The sequence below is a fragment of the Equus asinus genome, chromosome 23, assembly GCF_041296235.1.
Source record: "Equus asinus isolate D_3611 breed Donkey chromosome 23, EquAss-T2T_v2, whole genome shotgun sequence".
Lineage (NCBI taxonomy): Eukaryota > Metazoa > Chordata > Mammalia > Perissodactyla > Equidae > Equus > Equus asinus.
Window position 1 is genome coordinate 46,123,405 of NC_091812.1, and position 14,491 is coordinate 46,137,895.

General features: G+C 34.5%; 1 protein-coding gene across 10 annotated transcripts in view; it reads right to left on the reverse strand.

The window, feature by feature from the left end:
* The window catches only part of MPDZ (multiple PDZ domain crumbs cell polarity complex component), a 155,182-nt gene that overhangs the window by 113,603 nt on the left and 27,088 nt on the right, over positions 1 to 14,491 (reverse strand). For all 10 annotated transcript variants that reach the window (XM_070496083.1, XM_070496081.1, XM_044756487.2 and 7 more), the window contains one exon: positions 14,294 to 14,460. In XM_070496083.1, the coding sequence (XP_070352184.1) occupies positions 14,294 to 14,460 (167 nt within the window). The remainder of the gene's footprint in view (positions 1 to 14,293; positions 14,461 to 14,491) is intronic.

Below are 14,491 nucleotides of genomic sequence, written 5' to 3' on the forward strand. Positions count from 1 at the left end.
CAACATAAGGAGGACAATGATGGTCTTCTCAATAAATACTCTGGGTCAAATGGATATTCAAATAAAAAATTATAAACACACACATACATATTTTATCTCTACCTCACACCACAGCCAAAATTTAGAAGATAAAACAAACTTCTGAAAGAAAATCTTTACAATCTTGGCTTGGTCAATGATTCCTTAAGTAGGGCAAAAAAGGCAATACCCATAGAGGAAAAGCTTGAAAAATTGGACTCTTTTTTTTTAAAAAAAAAAAAACTTCTCGTCATCAAAAGATACAATTGAGTCAAAAGGAAAAAATACGAAGCAGAAAAAAACAGCTGAAATACAAACATCCAACAAAGTTGTATTCAGAATATATTTAAAAACTCTTATAAATCAATAAGAAAAAGACCGACAAATCAATAGAAAAATGGGCAAGAGACAAACAGGAACTCCTCAAAGGAAGATATCCAAATGACCAATAAGCATATGAAAAGGTGCTCAACATCATCAGTCATCAGGAAAATGCAAACTAAAACAATAACATGATACTCTAACATACCCCCCTGAGTGGCTAAAACTGGAAAAAAAGAAATTTAAAGCTGGCAGTACCAAGTGTAAGAGATGCTGTGGGGTAAGGAGAATTTTCATATATTATAGTGAGAGCATGGACCTGTAACTTTGGAAAACAGTCTGGCAAAATTTACGAATGTTGAATATACACAATAAGATGCACAAATTTTACTCAAATAAATATCCCAGAGAAATTACACTTAAGAACATTAAAATACACATGTTAGAATGTTCATGGCAGTTTTATTTATAATAGCCAAAAACTAGAAAAATCAAAATTACAATCAACAAAAGAAAGGACAAATATATTCTAGTATATTCATAGAATGAAAAATGGAAAAGTACTACAGCTACATACAACATGAACGAATCTCATAGACACAAAGTGAAAACAAAGAAACCAGACACAAAGAATATATCCTCAAACTACATTTACATAAAATATAAATTTTTATCTAAGGGATAAAAGTCAAAATAGTGTATGATCTGACTTCATGTGGAATCTAGAAAACCTAAACTCATAGAAAGAGAGAGAAGACTGGTGGTTGCCAGGGGCTGGCGGGGGTGGGAGAAATGTGGAGATGTTGGTCAGAGCGTATAAACTTCCAGTTGTAAGATAAATAAGTTCTGGGGGTCTAATGTACAGCATGGTGACTATAGTTAACAATACTGTATTGTATACTTGAAAGTGGCTAAGAGAGTAGATCTCAAATGTTTTCATCACACACACACAAAAGGTCATTATATGAAGTGACAGCCGTGTTAACTAACCATATGTGGTAATCATTCCACAATATATCAAATATCACATTGTACATCTCAAACACACAATGTTATATGTCCATTATATCTCAAACAGGCTGGAAAAAAATAGCGAATCTTTTGGGGTAGAGGGTTAGGACTGACTGAGGAGACACAGAGAGTACTAATGAGTGCTGGTAACTTTCCATACCTTAATTTAGGTGAAGGGTTATATGGGTATATTCAATTTGTAAAAAATCCTTGAGCTATATAATTTTCCCCCTTACTGTACGTTATTTCTCACTTTTTCTAAAGTTTGCAAAATAAGTGATACAATCAGAGCAAGAACCTGGGGCACTCCCGTGAATGATATAAAAACACCCTCCATTTAGAGAAAGTAGGTGGTAGGAACAGGCTCTACAAATCAAACTAAACCTTTTCTGACAGAAACTCTGAATTTAAAGTTCAATTACCAGGCATTCATCTTAAATGGATGAGAATATAGAAACCGGCTATCTGAAGCTGACGCTTAGTCTTTTACTGTGATGGATGACCCTCTCCAGGCTTGATATGGATTCAAGTAACTGATTCCCATTCCCAGAATGAATCCTTTAACAAGTGCTCAAGGCAAGATGAATCCTTAGCGAATATGTTTTAACCTCCATAGCACATTTAGATTTTTCTTCCTCAAAGATTATGACTTTCTAAAACTTGTAATCATTTAATCAAACACTAAATTACAAGAAAAAAAATTTTGTTAACTTATACTTTAAAGTATTCTGACACACCTTTGTACAAGGCTGATATAATTGTGAGATTTCAAAATTACACAGTTTTTTAACTTTAATAATTAACTTTAATAATTAACTTTAATAATTTAGGCTTACCAAATAGAATATTTTCAAATATGTAGATTCACTTAACTAAATCTGCTACAAAATATTGAAATGCTGACTTCTTATGTTTTCTCCCTCTCTTCTGGGATGTTCACTGAAAAGGAAGTTAGTATTATAGCTCTATTTTAACGGCTAACATCAATCTTTCCAGAAGTACTTGTGTAATTGTCTACAAAAATGATTGCTTAGGATCAAACTGAATTTCCTAAAGCACTTTATATAGATTATCAAAACCTGTTTTGTGGTCCTGTTATTTTAACTTATTCTGAATGCACAGTATAGCAATGAGAATAAAATGACCCAAACATTTAGGTACATTTGATGGATATTATATTTCTATCTTTTAAAAGCTAAAATATATATTATCTTGAATTAAGCAAGAAAAATGACCACTGCTTTTGTAACTCTAGTTTTGGTAGATTTTAAACAAATTTAAAACATATATTCCTAGTTCAATTTCCCAATTTTTTGTTTGTTTTTTACTCCCTAACATAATGAGAAATAAAAAATAAGGCACTCTCTGGGGAATCTGCCATAACAGGTGCACCTCACAGAAATGCAGACTGTTTTTTTAATCTGCACCTTGTCTCCTTGCAGAGCAAGAAAACTGCTTATTTTCTTACGAATTTACAAAAATGCTGTAAAACACTCTCTGGAACTGATCCCAAATATGAAATGCAAAGATGGATAGGATGCTGAGAGTATTCAATGAAATACAGCACCTAAAATGGTAGCAATCACAGGAAAATTTTTTTATACATAATAGAACTGCATTTCAAGTTTGGAACCAAGGGAGGCCTCCTTTTCCATAAATCTTTCAGTGAAATACTGATTACAGCACAACTCTGATGCATTATTGAACAGGCAAACCCTTGCACAGTAATTGATGGTGGCACTCTGATTTAATGATCCTTATTTTTAAAGCTAATTAAAGAAATTGAGTTGCATGTTCAAAGGGGATTAGCTTAATGTGACGAGACTATTTTGGACATAAAGTAGCTCAGAGGTCCTGAACTAAACAAGATACAAAATGGTGCAGCAAGTTATAAAAGAAGGAAAAACATTTTCAGATGGAATAAACATAATTTTACATTTTCTATGAGACCTTCTTTTCATTCATTCAAATACTTATAAAAGCATCTTAAACGTCTAAGACATTTTGCTCTAAGTGATGAGATGGTAATTAAATAGACAAAACGCTTTCCACAATCACTAATACATTAGATATCCTATAAAATTACTCCACCAAGCTTAGTTCACCCACCTACTGACACGGAATACCCTTCTTTTCATAGCTATGAAGTCTTGAATAGCAAAGCAGATTGTGGTCTAGAACCCACATTATCATTTGAAAATATTCTTAAAGTAGGCCTTGACTATCATTGGCTGATAAGTTAAAAAGATAAAGATACTGAATTTAGAAAATAATTCCTTAACCCAAGAACGTTTAAGGAGTTATTCTGAGTAATCGAAATGCAAATTTTCTGCACCTGCCTCTAAGTAGACACAACTATAAAAGTTTCAGTGGAATAGTTGTCTTAAAATTCCCCTGTGCTAATAAAAAAGATAAACTACCAACCAGGAAACTCAAGATGGAAGAGAAAGAACAGTAAGAAGTAAATGAATTAAAGAGTATGTAAGACTCTTGTCATCTCCCTTTTGATATTTAGAAAGGCATACATGGATGATCAATAATCTACCCAAAGCAACGCCTATTGCTATAGTTTATTAAATGACAAGATCAAGCACAGAACTGTAAACTTTCTATCTTTATACAACGTTGTCAACTTACGTGAATGGTCATATAGCAGGTTATGCTATTTTATAATGTTCTACTTTTCAAAGCTCCCTGTATGAAAATTTTATTCATTGTTAAAATTACATCATAAAAGATCTTTATTAGAATCAATCCACAGGCGTACCACACTAAAACGTTGGGCTCAGGTAGCATAATGCAGAGTTCTCTACGTATATTTTATAAACTTGTTTTTTAAAGAAGGTCTAAACTTCACTAAAATCTTTAGAAATACTCTTATGTGAAAAGATTCAGATTCTGCACAACCCCCCGACCAAATTTCCAAAAATATATATGAAGACTTGGGTAAAAATTGGAAAATAACTTGAATTTAAAACAGTAACAGTCTGTTTTAAACTTTTTCCTTATTGTTATAAAAGAAATTTTAAGTTTACCATTAAAAAAAAGTTCGATTCTACAATGAAGTAAAATACAACAGGATTCTTTAACCTATCCCGAGTTTCCACTGAGATTCCAATTAGATTCCACTAATTTCAGAAACAATGGTTTCTTTTTCATACCTGTTTGATCTTTTTTGATAATATCTTTACTTTTTGTTATTATTATTGGGGGAGAGGTATCTGTGGTAGGCTGAAAAAAAAAAGACAACAAATTGTTTTCAGCTCTTGTCAACAAAAGCAATAGTCTATATTTCCCTACCTTTGAATCACTTAAAGTTCTTGCTGAAGTAGTAAAAATTATTAATTTTATTCAATCTTGACTCTTGAGTGTACATCTTTTATATTCTGTGTTTCAAAATAAGAAGTAAACATAAAGCACTTCTGCTGTATAAAAAATACAACTGTCGACTAGGCGAAAAGCACTATGGTTTGAGCTGCAAGCTGAACTAGCTGTACTTTTCATAAGCACCATATTACTTGAAAAAAATGACTGAAAATCAAAAAATGGTTATACAGACTTGGGTATATGGCAGACAATTTCTTAAAAATAAACAAAGTAAGCCTGTCACTTCAGAAAAAACAACTGACAGTACTTGTTGCCAATAGTAAAATTTGAGCTTTCAAGTGAAAATTAGAATTCTGGAAAACTTGTTATCTGCCACCCTGAGCCTGACACCCTTCCATAATTTAAAGACTCTGTTGATAAGATCAGAAGTGATATTAGCAAGTGTAATTTTTGATATTACATAAGGAAATGTGAAATGTAACTTCTTTTTTCAAATTTTCCATTTTCCAGATGACCAATGTAATACAAGATTATGCATAGGTAAAAAAACAAATAAAGCACCAGTTAGATTTTACTATAATAGAAGACAAAATATTCATTCATCTGGTTTCAGATTCCACATTGTAACTAACCTCTAAGAAACTAGCAATGATTTTGGTGCACTATCAAAGGATATCCACAAAAAGGCTATATTCCTCCTTTCCTAGCTATAAATCTGCATGAGGCCAAATTTTCTTCATATATGGCAACTAAAACAACAAATCCAAACACATCAAATGCAGAAGCAGATATGAGAATCCAGTTTTCCTCTGTTAAGCTACATTAAAGAGACGTGCAAAAATGTAAAACAATGCCACTCTTCTCACTAATTTTTAAATGTAATGGGTTTACTACTGTTATTTTTAAATAAATACTTAAATATTTCTCAATTTTAATTTCTAACCTAATAAACACTGATGGATAAAACAAAACAAAACAAAACCTCTTTGAGGTCCTTAGAAATTTTTAAGAGTGTAATGGGGTCTTGAGACCAAAATGTTTGAGAACCATTGCCTTAGAACGTTAAATTTTAATAGGAGGAGGAAGCAATAAGAAGAGAACTAATAACTAATATTTACTAAGTGCTTGGTAAGCACTGGGCTTATGCCTTAGAGTTTTTAGATCCATGTTATTTAGTTCCCATTTCAGAACTAAAGGAAGGAAAAAAGGAGGCTCAGTGAAGATGTGTATATATATATATATATATCTTCTGATAAATATAAATAAACTCTTGTTTAAGATCATCTTCTAGTAAATATCAGTGCCAGAATTCAAATCTGGATTGTGTGTGTCTCCAAATTCTATGACACCACACTCCCAGCATTTGAGCTCAGATGATCATAACGAAAACCTCAAATCACCAGGAAATCCTTAAATTATGTTCATTACTCTGTTTAAGAGGACAGTGGAACAAAACACGACAGAGCTCAGTCAGTTGGCCTACATTTAAATACTAGCTCCACCACTTACCCTCTCTGTGCCTCTATTTCCCTACTTGTAAAATAAGGAAAATATTATTATCTACTTTATAGTATTGTTGTAATGATGACATAGGTAACTACACATGGAATAGCTCCTGGCACCCAGGAAAAATTTAATACATGTTAACTGCTGTGATGATGATGATGATGAGCAGTGCATCTTTTGGTTACGAAGAGAAAAGTGAAAGGTCTTCAAAGTGCCTTCAGTTATTTGGCTGATTTATTTACGTCAAAAATTAGTTCCCCTGCAAGGACAGACAATTATTAATGTACAACAGTTCTGAATACTCACATGTTCATTAATCAAACAATCATTCCTGAGTTTGAGTAAAGTACCATGTTAGGTACAAGGTATTCAAAGATGAATATGGAATGGATTTTATCCCAAAAGTAGTAAATGGACTCCCAAAAAACCTAAACTCAATTAATTCTGAAATTCCTTTTCTGCTCGTTAAGAACAAATGGCAAGTGGAGCGCAGCATATACACCACAGGCTAGGCATGTGTGTTGATGTGTATTTGCAGAATGTCTTTTCTTTATTTAAAGCTCAACACTTCTGTGCTTTCTGAGCAAAACTTCGAAGGGAAAAATTTAAACAATGTAGCTTGACCAAAAATAATATTATCATCAAAGTATGCTTAAATTTTCTACATCAAAGGGGCAAAAGTATCAAAATTAAGTAATCTATTTTAAATGCCAAGACAAATATAAATTTAGAAATTGAAAACTTAGACAAACAACATGTTAGAATTTTTGCAGTGTTTTTTCTATCAGTCCCACATTTCCAAAAGGCAAATACAACTGATTCACTGTTCACAGTCTGCTCAGAGAAAAATAAAAATACAGCAAAACCTTACCAACGAGTATAAATATATGGAAACGGACACAAGAAGACTGATGTTACTTTGCCATATTCCTCTCTATTCCACTATTATCTTTATCCAGTTCATCTACTTTAAAATCTAGCATAGTTATAAATAAAAGCAAAATGAAAGTTCTGGTTTATATTAAAAAGGCCCTCTGAGGGGCTGTAGCGGTTAAGTTCACGCACTCCACTTTGGAGGCCTGGAGTTCAAGGGTTTGGATCCTGGGCATGGACATACACAATGATTATCAAGCCATGTTGTGGCAGGCCTCCCACATATACAGTAGAGGAGGATGGGCACAGACGTTAGCTCAGGCCAATCTCCCTCAGCAAAAAAAGAGAGGACTGGCAGCAGATATTAGCTCAGGGCTAATCCTCCTCAAAAATAAAGAAAAAAAAAGAAGGCCCTCTGATTAAAATTTGGGGGAGAATTTAAGGGAAATGGCAAATCATAATGAATTTGAGTTTACAAGATGTTTAGTTTAAGTTCATTTCTCTTAAGGAATGCTATTGACTGTTTTTTCCAACTTATTTGTTCCTTTATATTACAGAACTAAGGGTTTAGAAACAGTGTAAATTAAAAGTAAAAAGAGCAATAGCTTCGGGGTCAGAGAGACTTACATTCTTCTCCTAAATCTATGAATGAATAATTGTGTGATCCAAATGAAGTTACACAACCTCTCTGAGCCCAAATTTCCTCAATGGACAAAACAGGGATAAAACCCACTTCATGGAGCTGATGGACTGGTTAAATGAGACAGAGCCCACAGCAGACAAGGGCTTCCTAAATGTAATTGCTGTTGTTGGTGCCACAGCTTCAAACGTAAATCAACCTCTATTGTTCTTAAATTCTTGGGTTAAAAGACTCATTTAGGTTATACCCAGTAAACTGCACATTTTTCCCTCTTCTCCAAAGACCATTTAACTGTGTCACAAAAAAACACCATACAATTAGCACCATTTGCTGTTTTAGACACACATGCATACCCAATAGCAAGATGGTGTTGCATTTTAATCCAGCACTGTATAAAAAGCTTGAACAGTGCCTTCTTGCCCAGGATAAAACAAGAATTTTGGTCCCTTCAAAGGCTCTATATTTACAAACTTTTAGTTAAAAGAACAAACATTTAAAAGCTGTTATTGTACCAAAAATAAAGTATTTGAAATTCCTACAGTAAATAAACTTTATGGTAAATGTAAAAACATAAGAGTCACTCCTTCTCTTTTAACGTCTCCTAGATAACGTACATTAAAGTCTCAAAGAAATAGATACTTTCCTGTTAGGCGGCTGCCATACTCTCATAAAAGGAAAACCACTTCAGGCGTAAGAAAAATATTTTTTCATTTTCACGAGCAACATCAACTGGGAAGAATGCCATTCAGTTTTTAGATAATTCCTGTTAATGGGGTCAAGGCATATTTTCTTTCTCCCTGTACTCCCTCTCTCCATAGACACCAAGTCATAATTTACGCGAGGCATTTTGGGAGACGGTAGTCACTTCCCCTTTTCTGACAGCAAGCCTGCAGAAGAATTCCCTTCATTTCACTCTTAAATCAGAAACCACAGAGAGAGGGGTTATGTTTTTGTCATTTATATAAGTAATAAAATAAAGCTGAAGAAACACAGGCATTTCTGCTCTTTGCCATGAACCATACAAAGTAGCATCTTTCTAATTAACTGCCAAAGTCAAAACAGAGCAAGAAAATGCTCAATTATCAAAATTTGCAACTTTTCCATCAACCCAAAAAAATATAAATGTAAGGAATTAACAGAGCTGCTGATGCCACTGCTTAGAGGCAGCACACCTCAGCGCTTAGCCCATGAACTAGATTTAGCTGTCTTACAAATATGTACCTACAGAACAGCAACTCCTCAGACACACGGCAGGACGGTGGCGTTCCATCCAACACCCCTGCCTACAGCAGATATTTGAAAGTGACTCCGAAATACACACTAACTCTAGGTTCTCTAAATTTTACTCCTGTTTTAAGACAGAGGATCAGAAAACAAAAAAAAATACACAGGGTACATTACCTCATGTACCCTTGGGCAGAAAACCCATCACTAAATGAGGATGTGATGCTGTACTCTTAGTGTGTATTCTTAGCATATTTCATTCTTAGAAAGATGAAAGCAGCATTGCTTTCAAGGACCATTCATGTATTTTACAATTATAATTGAAGGTCTTATCTATCAAAATGTCATTAAAACCCTTTATGTGTTTTTTACTACAATTTTTAAAATGTGGAGAAATAAAATGGTTAAAATACTGTATTTAATAGAATGGTCAGAAAGCAAAGTTGACACAATTTCGACTTGATAGAATAAAGTTTGACACAGAAAGTTGAATGCAAAAGAACAATGATGATAAAAAACAAACCCAAAAAACAAAAACCTTACCTTAATAAATTTCTGGCTCCAAAGTTTCCTCTCTTGCCAATAGCCCACACATATCTTATTGCTCTGATAACACAGATCTGTACCAGACTCAACCACAGCATTACACACATTATAAACCCAATAATTCTTTGTTTCAGGGGGCTGTGCTGTGCAATGATGTTTAGCAGCATCCCTGGACCCTACCATTACATACCAGTAGTATGCCCCCCATCCCCAAGCTGCAACAATCAAAAATGTCTCTAGGCACCAGCCCCATGGCCGAGTGGTTATCTCAAGTGGCCTCAAGGAAAAAATGAGGAAGACTGGCAACGGATGTTAGCTCAGTGCAAATCTTCCTCAGCAATAAATAAATAAACAAATAATGTCTCGCGACATCGCCAATGTCTCCTGGGGAAGGAGATGTAAAAGCATCCCCAGCTGAGAAGAAGTGCTCTATACTCTTGTAAACACTGTTCCCGCAACCCAAAATAATTTCCCCCATCTATGCAGAAAATTCCTACTCATTTTTCAAGACTCATCTTACATGTTACTTCCAATGTAAAGTTTTCTTCTAGTCAAAATTAGTAATTCGTTCCTCTTATACCACTCACCTTCTTGCTTTTCTATTTAATTACATAAAATAAATATATGTTCTATTGTCCCCTCTAGATAGTGAGAAACTCCAACTTATTTATTCATTGTATTTTTATTGATTTTATTAATAAAAGATTATGACCTTTCTAGAGATAAACCTCCCATTGCAGAAAATGTGGCTCAGTGAACGACATCTCACAGTGAGCAATATATAACCCTCTAGGTCTTTTGCTTTTGCTTTTGCTCCTGGGAAGTAGAAATTAAATGATATATTCAAATTTCACACCCCAAGGTCATTGGAATATCCAGTTCTCTGATATTTCTATTTGGTCTTTGTTTAGATGTACCTTTGAGTCACCCATTAGCTAATATGTTTTGCCATCAGAAGTTGTGTCAAATTCTTTTTGAAATGTGAACAGGTAAAACTTAGAAACACAGAAATACAAAAGCAAAATTTTATACCCTGAAGACCATATTTCAAAAATAAAAATGACAAAGATGGATCTAATTACTCCAAAGAACACTGAACAGTGATTTCCAACCTGATCTATATTAAGTCAGCATCTCTCCAATTATTTCATGAAATATCATAAAATTTCCAAAGAAAAACTCAGAAAAATCTGGCTTAAATTTATGTATATATACATTATGTACCTAGATGATATGTATATAAGCCAACACTTTTCTGGGAGAAAGATGAATGAAACAGGAGCCTGTAAATATCAAACAACAAGAGCAGCAACAAAATAATAGCATGTCACACTCCAAAAGGTTGAAATCACTGGCAAGCAGAAACCTCCAGAATATTCTGTGCCCAAGCCTTGTTTCCCGTATCAGCAGCTTTTGTAACTTAAATTATCCACATCATTTCTTCAATCTTGGAATTGGTCTCTGCTGCCATAGCTTTAAAAACAATCTTAGCAACATCAATTTTAAGTATTAGTCCTAAATTTCTATTGAAATTAATTTTAATTCAGAGTTTTCCTATAGATGACTCAGGGTAAAGAGCCACTTAATTTAGTGCCTGTGGTCAATTCATAAGGCAAGCCAATTAATTAATCAGGAAAGTAGCATCCACCTATACTGGACTGGAGAAATGTCCTAGAATAAATATGCAAATCCAATGTCCTCATGGCTGACAAGTTTCTATTATTAAACGGCTAACGTGTTTATTTCCCCCACAATAGCTGGATTTTTGTCATGAATACACATTGAGCCCTGCAGTTATTAGCTGTGATGACTAGGTGACAGTGAGGACACTACTTGAGAATTTGCATTTGACAGATCATTGACGCACAGTCACTTAAACAGGAATCATGCAATAGGAAATGAACTGGAGCTATTAGAGATTATTCAGGTTTAATAGCACACATCCTTTTAGCTGGCGGTTAGAACAATGCACAGCGTGGCAGAGTGAAACAGAGGCATCAATTATACTCTCAGACCTGTTAATATTTTTGACAATATTTAAATAGCACATCCCTTCAGGGCATGGCTTTTGTGCCCTCTCAGTTACACACCTGTCAAGTGTTTAATTTGCCAAAGGGAAACAGTTTGATTTCTAAGGGCAGTCTTAATACTGAAGAAGCAAATTGGAAAAATTAAACATTATTGAATAGAAGTAACGAGAAGGATCTGAGGGAAAAAAATAGTAGGCTTAATTCAACATGGCATGTCAGCATCTGTCATTAATGCAACAATATGATCATGCTCTCCAACGTGCTGCATATACCTCGGGCTTTTCAATTAGTCACTCCTTTTGCTTTCTAAGAGACAGGGGAATGATGGCGAGGAAAACTGGAGGGGTCAAATCTTCTGGTAATACTAAAAAAGATGGAGACAGTAACTTGCACCTATCGTGCATATAAAATTATACATCTAAAAAGATAATTTAGGCATAAGGTAATAAATAAAAGGTGGCCATTGATCAGATTTGTGTAGCTATTGGTTTAAAAGGACAAAACAAATTTCACCCCTTAGGTGCATTAATAAAATATTAAATTATAAATATTAATTATTAGCAGGTGGTAAACTACATAGAAAATTCAATTCTAACATGATAAAGTCTAGAATATTTATATTTAAACTTTAAAACAGAAAATATAAGTTTTTGAAATTTTAGTCATAAAAAAAAACTGGTTCAACAAACAAATGAGATTGAATTAGTCAGAATGGAGACTGAAGTGAAGAATCAGGAAAACTGTGAAGAAGTTACCAATGGTTTTGACCACAATGAAATTCTTGGCAAATAGGAACCAAGTTTCCACCCTTGGGAAAAAAAGAAAGAAGATGTAAGACAGGCTGCAGAACGAGAAAAGAGAAAAGGCTATGCCTTGGAAACCAAGAAAACCAAGTTCCAGTTCTGGCTCAACCCTCATAAACAAGTCACTCAACTTCTCCAAGCTGTTGTAATAAGCAGGGTGTGGGCCAGCTGGTTTCCTTGGGCCCTTTGAAGACGTGACCTACGAGCCAAAAGTCCGAAGGCATGTAAGACATGCCTACAGAATTCACAAACCTTACAATTTACTTAGTCTTGAACTATAACAGCGTCTATCATTAATACAAAAATAAGATCAGACTGTACTTAGTCACAGACTATGAGGCTCAATAATATTATGTTCAATAGATTTCCAAGGAGGTTTCAGGTGAATCACGTGGGACCCAAACAGTTTCAGAGCCCATACCCTCCTTCCATTTGGAAATGGTTAACCAGTTCAACAACAAGCGGGCCTGTCTCTCTCCTCCTTTCAGGAGACCCGGTAAGTACAAATGCTGTTCCCCTTACACAAGGCTGGCCAGAAGGGATATTTCCAGTTATCTCACTGGACTAGCGGTATTCCCTAGCATATTTACTAGAACTTTCTGTTTCAACTTTTCTTCTCATTCCAATCATATTTTCACATAATACAATAAGGGGAGAAGACACGTGTTCAACTTCTCCACACACTATGAAAAAACAATCTTCTACATCATAATCACACGTATATTCAGGATATGGGTTTCTCCAAAAGTTGGCCAACCCATTCTGCAAATGGATACCTAAAACCAAGCTTTTCAACCAATAACTGGCTAAGGGGACAAACACAACTACATATATCAAAACATCTCTTTTTCTTAATTCATGATCATGACTTTTAATCATTAAGCAGAAATTCACTAGAGAAAAAATATTTTTAAAGATTATCCTTGATTAAAGATTATTCTTAATTTTTTCTGGCTACCAAAATATCTAGATTAAGAAATTACGTGACATTAAACAAATCCCTTCTCTATAGCTACTATTTGTTCCTTTTGCATTTGGCACATTTTTGGTTTTTTTTTTTTAACGGAAGCTGTTCTTTCACTGAATTATGAAACTAGTCTTCAAGTTTCATTTTTCACTTTTTAAAGGAGAATATTTGCTAGCAAGTCATCCATAACCATTCAATTAATGCTAAAAACATTAGAATGAGAACTATCTTGGACTGAAGGCATAATTACATTGACTTCAAACCTTGTGAGGATAACAACTGTTTTAAAGATATTTTTTTTAAAACTTGAGAAATGGTGATTAAATCAAGTTAGTTCAGAGAACATCTGCCTCCAGTTTTCATTCTGTCGTTGTGATATGTTTCAATTTTAATATAAATGCTAGGACTTTTTAATGCTCATAATTTTTACAGAAAAAAAACACTGTGTTACATTTAGAAGTTCTAATGTTTATCACCATCTGATGCTGTCATGGGAGCAATTGCTACTTACACTCTTTTAAGAAGTGAGAATTTCAATTCCTCTAACTGATGACAATGTAATTATTCCTTTTACTGTCAAAATAGAGGTGATTTCCCTTCCTCACATGCACGATTACCCATGCAAATCCAGGGTTATCTGAAATCTTCTAAGTGTACTGAATATCTGAATCTGAATGAGCAAGATCACATGAACAATGAGCCTTAGTGATGATGGAAGCCAAGTCTACAGCCAATCACCCTAAACATATTTTTATCGTGCCCTCTCCTGTAGGGACTCATTCTTCAGCATCCACACAGCTTTCAACACAATGTCATATCATCTACACTATACTGCAACAACCATTACAAAAATAACTAGGGGGGGAAGCCACAGTGAATGTGAATGTGAATGCCTTGTTTGGAGGTTTAAATGACTTCATTAACTATTCATTAACACATACAAAAATCAGCCTTTCAGAAAAACACAAGACTTTCACAAGATCCAAGCCATGCAGCAAAAGCCTGCTTCAGGTGTGTCACGTCCTACCTGCTCTTTCAGCTGCTGCACGGAAGTCTGAAGGTTCAGAATCTGACTGAAGAGCGGGCTCTGCAAGACTGACTTTAGAAGGTTCAGTTTGTCTTCATTGGCTACATCCCCACGTTCGCGCAGCTTGGCTTGCAAGCGCTCGGCTGCCTGCAGGGCCCGATTTTTGTCTATACCAAAGAGCAACATTAGTCAATAAGG